This window comes from Temnothorax curvispinosus, unplaced genomic scaffold, assembly GCF_003070985.1.
Source record: "Temnothorax curvispinosus isolate PA1 unplaced genomic scaffold, ASM307098v1 QBEX01007138.1, whole genome shotgun sequence".
NCBI lineage: Eukaryota > Metazoa > Arthropoda > Insecta > Hymenoptera > Formicidae > Temnothorax > Temnothorax curvispinosus.
This window is the reverse complement of record NW_020216918.1, coordinates 19,373-29,043: the sequence shown is the minus strand read 5'-3', so window position 1 is coordinate 29,043 and position 9,671 is coordinate 19,373. Positions and strand designations below refer to the sequence as shown.

At 36.1% G+C, this 9,671-nt stretch overlaps 1 protein-coding gene across 1 annotated transcript; it reads right to left on the bottom strand.

Moving 5' to 3' along the window:
* Positions 1-997: 997 nt before the first annotated feature.
* On the bottom strand, positions 998-5,494 carry LOC112456770 (uncharacterized proline-rich protein-like; the record flags this gene model as incomplete). The annotated part of the gene is made up of 2 exons (XM_025019518.1): positions 5,120-5,494; positions 998-1,621 (listed from the first exon to the last, which is right to left on the bottom strand). A coding segment is annotated over exon 2 (229 nt), but the record flags the coding sequence as incomplete, so codon positions are not given.
* Positions 5,495-9,671: the final 4,177 nt, after the last annotated feature.

Here is a 9,671-nt window from a genome sequence, read left to right as displayed (position 1 = left end):
CGCGCGAGTGCATGTGTGTGTGTGTGTGTGTGTGTGTGTGTGTAAGAGCGGGGGGGGGTAAAATAGTACTTGAATTCTAAATATTATTCACGTAATCGCGTCCATGGCATGCTTTTTTCCGATTCTTTCTTCATGAAAAAAAGACTATGCATTCTATAAAGCGGATTTATATAGACAAATCCAACTCATAAAAATCAATTCGACCACCAGTAATGGTGCCCCAACCGAATAAAAGTTAATTTCGGTGTTTCCATCTTCTATTATTATTGTTCTAATAGAAGTTCTAATAGAAGTTCTACAGATTATTGCGATAAATATTACCACATGCCTCAGTGGTCGAATTGGTACGACACTCTTCACGGAATGGAAAAAGTTCCAGGTTCGAATCCTGCCTGAGGTAATATTTTTCGCAATAAATTTAATTATTTAAATGTGATGCTTATATATATGTATAAGTATCAAAGATTACATCAATTTATACAGACCAAATCCTTGGTTAAAAAGTGTGTCTTGACGATAATTGAACCAAATCACGGTCGTATTGGCTTGACGACTATAATGACCAATAAAGTCGATTAATATTTAATAAATTATTACCAGTTAGGCCGATTCATACGTCTTAGTTTTATTATTTCGTACTGGCAAACAATTGCATTAAATTAGATAAATATTTAGATTAATAAGATAATATAAAGATTAAAATGTATTAATTTTTAATAGTAAGGTATAATATTGTCTGAATACAAGCAAATATTCGCCTATCCGGCTCCATCCTGCTTTGCCTGCTACTTCCATTGTTAATTCAATTTCATATTATTTTAACACAATACTTTAACTATTAAGTACTTAACTAATATTTCATTAAATTGGTGTTTAATATTGATTCTGGAATATTTTGATAATTATATATCTACTGTGAATACTCTGCAATTACCAATCGATTTGAAGAATAATTTTTCAATTGATACGAAATCGATTTGTATCGCTTAACAATTACCTATTGTATATGTCGCGCCATCAAGCTGGAACGTGGCGCTCTTGCATTTCTTGAAGAGTTTTTGGTGCGAATGAGTTGGAAGCTTCGGTAAAGGAGGTGGTGGTGGTGGTGGTGGTGGTGGTGGTGGTGGTGGCGGTGGCGGTGGCGGTGGTGGCGGCGGCGGCAACAAAAGAGGCGGAGGTAAGCCCTCAGGACCGTGCTTCACGACACTTCTTTCACTCTGGCTCATTTCTTAGGCGGAAAGGAAACGTAATCACAATCTCTTCGCCTCGCTCCCGATAGCAAAGCAGATAAGCAATTTGTCGTACGACTTTAATCGTTGGATGCGTACATGATTCAGAATACTATGGCACTTACTAAGTGTTCTCAATCGTCGATCTCGACACGATGCGATTGTGATCAAGTAATGTCATAAATTAGTTTCCTTATTCGTTTCCCGCGAAATTATTATTCTCATTTCTCTTCCTTAGTAGGCACTTGAATTGCAGGCACTTAAATTTTCAATTCTTAAAGAGTTGTCTCTTCTAATCTTCAATCCCATCCTGTTAATGTAATTTTATTCTGCAAAAGTTCTTCCCGAGTCCAATAGTTCCATACAAGAGCAAAGTATTAATTTGCTCCAAACTAAGATTTTATGCGAATCAAATTTAATATAGAAATTTGTATAATTAGAGAAATTAATCTCTCCTATTGCCAAAGGACTGAAAGTCTTTAATTCATTCCAATGAAAATTCCTGCGTTATAATAAAAAACAGATTTGCGAATCAATAACCCCAAGATCAATATCAATGGATTTTAAGTACTTTCACGAGACTACTTAACGTAATCTATCTCCCTCTCTATCTTTATCAACAGAAAGAGTTATAAAGTCTTGATGAGAATAAAGAGTTTCATGTCACTGATGGCTATGAGTTACATATATACAAAATAAAATACATAAATTTTTATGCTGCTCAGATAAATATGTATATAATACGGATCGATATTCTTAAAGTAAACTATATTCACTGGAGTGTGTTCTCTCGAGGCATATACTACAGAATGCGAGTATTCATGTACTTTGAAACGCTTAGAACAATCCAATTTGCGTTGAACGTAGGGCCATCTGCGCGATGTTGCTATTGTTGCCGTACAGTAGCCATTATATTAATGAGATAACAACGTTATTCACGTGTATTCATATAAACCAAATAAAGTTATTTGAAAAACCACAAAATTATCCTCTATTATTTAAAAATGTAAAGCGATTGTTATAAATTTAATTTACATTAATTTATAATTTTAGTCGGAAAATAGTCATTTAGAAGTTCCTTATTAGAATCAAGATAAATTTTATTATTGTCTCGTCTCGTATATTGAAATATATGTATATGTATATATATAACATGAGAATAATGCATTACATAACAATGACGATCAGAAAAATCAATTACTTGAGATTAAAACTGCGTGGAAAAAAACTATTCTAAAGTAATTCCATTACGTCCTTCGACGGTAGAATTACATTAGCATATAATTGTATATAGTTAGGAGAATTCAGAATATATCAAAATTAAAAAATTAAAATGTTACAGATAAAAGAGAAATACGTGAGATAAATCGTGCCGATTTGAGTTTGCCGATTGTTCAATTTGCTCGATACTCGATATACTCGACGTACATCCTGTGACGTCAAATTCATCATAAGCTCGATACCAATAAACTCATCCTTTTCATCGCCATCTTATACCTCGTGTTTTATACTTCGTCATCGATTTCTATCGCGGTGAAAAAGAATAATGATTGAAACTTGGGGGGAGGGGACGGGGGAGATCCATCATTTGTAAACCGGTGCAGATACGTAGAGGCGATTATATGTCAAGTTTTGTCTTTTTTTATTTTGTTACATTTACGATCGAGACAAATATTGCTTGCGTGTATGGAATACAAATACCTGGAATGACATCCACATTTTTACGTCTTTTCGCCAAACCAATTTGAATTTTCACGACATTCCACGGAACGACCTAGAAAATCTTCCAACATTCTCACCATCCTTGCATTCGAGAAATTTATCACGCGTTATATCACTTATGGCATATAAGCACATTTTGGAGAACCGAAAAGCAGACGAAGAACCTCGCTCATTTTATTAAGGGCTTTTGGGCCATGAACGCACTTGTCTTCTATATATGGCATTTGCAGAGGAGGTTGACAGAAATAATAATACCTAATATACATACATAGCACCAAGTCTCAAAAACGTGGGAAAAAAACTTTTTAGGATGTAAATTTTGCATATTTCCATATGTAATATTAGTTACGTGGCACTAAAAACTTTATACACTATTTAATTTAAATATTATAATGTCGCTAATTTTATATAAAATAATATATTTTATAATATCGTCTAGACTTCCCTGCGCCCAAGGCACTTTCCCGTAGTGACGACGGTATAACGAACAAACTTATTGGCTTGTTCGGCTAAGTCCAGGCCTGCGGCTGGTTTGCACTTTTCGGCCGAAAGAAAAAGAAGTACTCAAACGTAAGAATCAAGCTACCATCAGAGCATATTGAAGATATTTTCATATCATTTGCTAACAGTTCTTATCACAGAAGGTGATAATGAATAAGTATTAAGACTGATACGTGTACCGGTCATAACTTCTCTTGTCCCAGAACTTAAACTTATTTTTCTAACGATATATACACAACAACACTTACAAAATGGCATATAATTCAATGTTGTGCGCCAATGGTCCATTTTGGGCGAGGTTTTTTCTGCGCGAATAAACATATATTCATAATAGTAATTACAATGCTTCTACTAATGAGGGACACATCCGCGTATCTAGTTAAATTCATATTTTTTGCACATTGACAGCTGCCATTTAAGTTTTTTTTTTGTCCTCCTCGTCAGTCTTTCTCTAGTTCTTTGGCCGATTTTTTATTTATTATAGAATTCATTGTTTCGTCATAAGCTAGTAAATTTCTACTTTGACTGAATTAGATTAAACGCAAAACTAGATCGCGTAATGTAAATACAACGATGCGATTAATTAAAACGTGTTATTGAATGAAAAACCAAACTCTTTATATATAGCATTAAACTGACTGTTGTTTTGAAGAAATTTAATTCGTGAAAGCAAAGCTCCGATTTCAACGGCTAATTCGTGCTAATTTAGGTCGAGTGTAATGACAGGCAGAACAATAAAATTAAAGGGAACGGATGCGATGCCTTGTCATTGTTGCACGACAACAATTTTCGAGCTTAGTAGTTATTACTTTTGCGTCAAGAATATTCGTGCGATTGTATATTAAATATCAATCCGCTATAGCTGTTATTATTTTAATTATTTGATACATATCTTTTAAAGTCGATCAACATCCGGCGCTTCGGCAACACGTTTATTATTAAAATACTCTACTTTCGTTAATAGAATTCTATAGGCAGCTTTCTCTGTACAGTCATTTTTTCTCAGAGATGGAGGGGAATTTATTTCTCTTTATATTTATATAAATTTATATATAAATACATGAATACTCGCTTATTACTATGTTAAATACGCATATAAGAGAAGACATAAGTAAGAATATTGTAACAAAATATTTAAAAATTTACGGAAAATTTTATTCCTTTACGTGATCCGCAATATTTGCATTATTAGTAATAGGTATTAAGTTCATTAATGTATATTTAAAATTAAATCGAATTTCCCTTAACGTAATTGATATGCACGCCTGACTGACATACATGTTTATAGGTAGATATGTACTATTCCAAAAATGCAAAAATTACTGTGTAAATAATAAAAGTGTATAAACAATTTTTTTTTAAGTAGATTACTTAAAATACTTAAATCATCAAAACTCGACGAACACATTCTTTCGTCGAAAAAACATTTAGCATTATACATATATCCATCCTTTCTTAATTTAATCGATATAAAGTACTGTGGCAGAATAGAGAATGCCTCGAGATTAACTCGTAAAATTATTAATTAAGGAACAAACTTATAAGAAGCAAACTATATGCTCATATAATTATTAAGAAAAACATTGGGGCAAAAAAATGGCAACTATAAAGATTAAAATAACATACATATGATATGTTTTGCAAAAGATATCAAGATGGATACATACAAGGCGTAATAAATTATTATTTTCGATACACCGCTCCTTCATATCAAACACTTCACTAGCTTGCACCATTAGCTTGCACCATACCGATGACTTCAATCTTCCTACGTTCGCACGTGGCATAAAGAAAAAAAATTAATACACGAATCCGCGATATCAACGTTTCTGCGTCGCTCCAATAACGATTCGACAATACCTAAGTCTATTTCTTGTATGAGTTATACATATTTGTAAATTTCGTGTGCAATAATCGGACGATTATATTCGCGCGCGACACGAGCAAAGTCAGTAAAGTCAGAAAAATACAGAATTTATTTTCTGACGCAGGTTCGCGAACGCGACTCCACGTGCCACGGTCCGCGATGCGACTCGAACGCAGCTCGAGAGCTCACCTCGAAAAGCTTGCGCAAGCGTGCAGCGATGCGGCTCGACGAAAGCCAATCCGCGTAAGCGTGTCTCCATTCGTAAGGGTTACAACAAAGAGGAAAAGAGAACGAGAGAACGGAGAGCGAGCGGAGTGCACGCAAGCACTCTCGAGGCACTGCTTCGTACCTATAAGAAATTCGTTCTCGTATAAGAAATTCGAGTGTATGCACTTTTCGCAAAGAGGGACGAATGTGAGCACGAGCCTACGCCTGACCTTTCTAAGCGATGCGATGCACTAAATCTCCCGACTATACTAGCGTCGGTAAACGAATTATTTCTCCACGTTGATTTGCTGATTTTAGATTCTCGTCTAACAAACGCTCTTTTGCAAATGCTTTTTTGCATTCTTTGTGCAGACAAACTTAAAATGTTTATTAAAAAAATTAATAAATTTACTTACTCTTTGCGCGCGCGTGATAACAACATATAATGCATATGCATCAAGTTTACAGCATTACGAAAACTAAAGTGACCAACTCTTCCGATACATGTTATATGTTATCCTATATTAATGCACATCTTTTCGTAAAGAGAAAAAAAAAGATACACATCTCAATTAATATTATTGTGTGTATACATAAAAATCACTCATAAATTGAATCGCAAAAAATTTATTTCTTAAAAAGATAATGGGACGTGTATTCGGAAAGTAGTACGCATAAATTTCGAGGGACTCTATTTGTCTGCAAAGATAAAGCCGGACCTCTAAATTGAAATAGCTCTTGGCTTTATTAGCGCTTAAGCGCGCTAAGCGCACCGTTCTTCAAGCCTCGATATTATTATCGAAATTTGAGCTGCGTAAATCTAAAGAATCGCACGTTGGATTTGTCTAGTCTAGAAAATAGCACACGGCATGATTGCCAGAAATTATCACGCGATTTATATCTCTCAACTAGTCGTCGTTTACTTCAATTATGTGCCAAGAAAAGAGCTAATATTAAGTACGGTAAGTGCAAGCTAAAGTAATCGTATTGCTGGAGATCTAATAGAGAGTATAGAGACTTATAAGACGGCAGTTCTCTCGTGCAATGACCGCGGATACTTAACTCCTTTCAGCTATACTCGCACTACATCCTGCCCACCCGCTATATACGAGTAGCTGATGCTAGTGTATCGATCTAACGTTTATAGGACAATACGTAAAAAATCCTTAATCGCAACTAATATCTTTCTTTCCCTAGCTCCCTCAATAGCATGTTACATGGCACGCGTTGTCTATTATATTTATATATATTTCTTGCTTTATAAATGCATAGAGTTATTTGCGGGACTAATCAATTGTAAGAAAATTGGATATTGTCGCTCATATCATTTATGCCAACAATAAATGTCAGTCAAATCATGTAACAATAGCGGCCCATTCCCTTTTATTGTTAGTTCGCCTTTCGTTGGTAGTGTTAGTAGTGTTACGTGGTACATTATAATAATACATCTGATAAAAATGATACAATAATGTTTTTTGCGAAACTGTAAAACTGTATGAAGATTTCAGATAAATGCCTCCGGGATACGGGATACGGGATACGGGATGTATATATAAAGATATTAATATGATATTATTACTATTTCGACATGGTTGTGTCGAATCGATATGATATTTACTATATAGATACTAGTGAGAGGCACTGAATTGTGGAATTGAAAAGAAATGAAATAACTGTACATCAGTGACGAGTAGACTTTCCTGGCGGCTGATATAAAATTGCGCGCGATCAGCTAGATAGATCTGATAGATGAATGGCCGGTATATTATTGCGGTCGAAGAGGCTGACAGGACGAACGCGCATCGCGCGGCCGGCAATGCCTACGGCGAGCGATGGTTGCTGGTAAAGTCGTTCGACCTCCGAGATGTAATTTAATTCAAGGGTCGGGTGAGCAAAGATAGATATAGATGCTCGAAAATGGGGATACACTGGGCGAGGGTAGACGCGTAGAGAGATAGAAGCGTAAAAGGTAAAGAGGCTGAGTCGGGACGAGGGGTTCGGTTGGACAGAAGAAGGGGATCGTTATAAGTGACCATGTTACTTATATAGGATAGGAAGAAAGGAGAAAACACCATATAGAGTCGAGATAGAGAGAAGAAGCAGCGAGAAGAAACTGCGAGGAAGAAGCGGCCCGCAGGCAACGGGTAAACGGAGGCAAGATCGAGAACAATATCGAACGAGGTCTGAAACAACGTCAATGGGAGACACGTCGAGGGTAGAGAATAATGTTTGGACTCGCGCGCGCGCGCGTTATCATCGAGGAAACGCTCGGCAATGTCGAAGGTCGTGAGGAGATATTTCAGCCTCGAAGCATATACAATATCCTTAATCTTTCCTTCTTCCGAGAACGAAACTGAGATTCTCCGAGCAGACCTCTAGCTGAAAATATTTCGAGACGCGACACGGTCCTATTTAACAATAAGTATTATTATGGTATCTATTCGAATCCTCGAGAGATTTATCTACATCTTTTTATATATATATATATATATATATATGTATGTATGTATGTATGTACATAAGTAATCAAAATAAGCCGCTCTAATAAATAAGCTTATAAAATTAATCAATGCGTCGTGCAACTTGTAATGCTGTGAATGATAGATACGATTAAATACTGCGTGTATCGCTGCATGTATAGATGTCAAATAAACGGAACGGTAATCTAATGATTCGCACCTAATTAATAGGACACGACAAGTGCTGACCCGAGCGCACCAGAGAGCGTGTCCTCGTCGCTCGATGTGATTGATGACTGTTAAGTAGACATTAGCAAATAAACTCGGCTAGTTAGCAAATAAACATAACATTGCCTAAAACTAAATAATGCAGGAATGAAAAATTACGATCAACTATGTATTTCGAAATCATTGTAGATATTTGATTTATATGACGATATACTCTTTCCAGTTATTTTTGTTATCGCGTATTGTTATTGCATCAATTATTCATAAATTATGGGGCAAATTTAACGTTATACTTATTGTTAGTGGCCTTGTGGCCTTCTACGAATTGAAAAATCATCAGCGATCTGACTTAAATATGCACGTTACTATCCCACTCACCACTTGGGAACCTTGAAGATGAACGCGCACTCTGTAACACATATCTTTTTACGTAACAAAAGCACTCGATCTCTTCCAAACTCGGTCTTTTTCCTTTTTCCTTTTGACACGCTCTCGGCTATCTGCCAACTGGGCGGCAGAAAGAACGGTCCTGTCATCTTTATTCCGCCGATGTGAAGTCGACCGCACGTATTCTGGCGTAGAATATACACTTAGGTATGCGTTCGCATGACCTTAATATCGTGGCTCTATATGACGTATGAAATAAAAAAAATTAAAACAAAACAAAATTGATCAAATACGCGTCAAAAATGGACACCATTAAAGAAGAAAGAAATTGTACGAGCAATTTATGTAAGGTATATTAGATCGCGTCGCTTCCTATTCGCGAAATCAAAGTATAAATAAATGAACGATTCTTAAGCAAAGTTTATGTAAATATAATTTCATATTTGGATTTTTCTATTTTCAGTGAGAATAAATCGCGCGCGAATTATTGTTGAATGTGTTTCGATAATGTGACGACACAAACGCGAAGGAATTTCTGCGACTCTGATGGAACAGGAACGGATCTCACCGAGCGCGGCGCGGTCCGTCCGCGATGCGGCGGTCTCTCTCTCTCTCTCTCTCTCTCTCTCTCTCTCTCTCTCTCTCTCTTTCTCTCTCTCTCTCTCTATCTATCTCTCTTGCGCACTGTTATTGTATAATGTCTTCCGCATCGTTTTGTGTGTGGACTCATCGCCTAAATTTAATTCCGTAAACTACCGAATGAGTCTACCGGGGCGCTTGCTTGGCACTTTTCGGACATAAATTCTTGCGATTGCCTTTGCCACTCAAATATAATTAAACTGCAGGAGACAAAACTTGGATTGCGTCTCAAGACAAATTTCACCCGCGGCGAGTTCCTCGATCGAATCGCGCACGTGCAAATATGACGTAACGGAATATCGAAATGGCTCTCAAAAACGATTTATTTAAAAAATTGCAGACTTGTGCCGTTTTCGAAGTAACCGAATCAGTTTTATCTATTTGTTTAAGAAATTGCAAAGTTTTTCTTAAAGACCTCTTTTAATATGTATA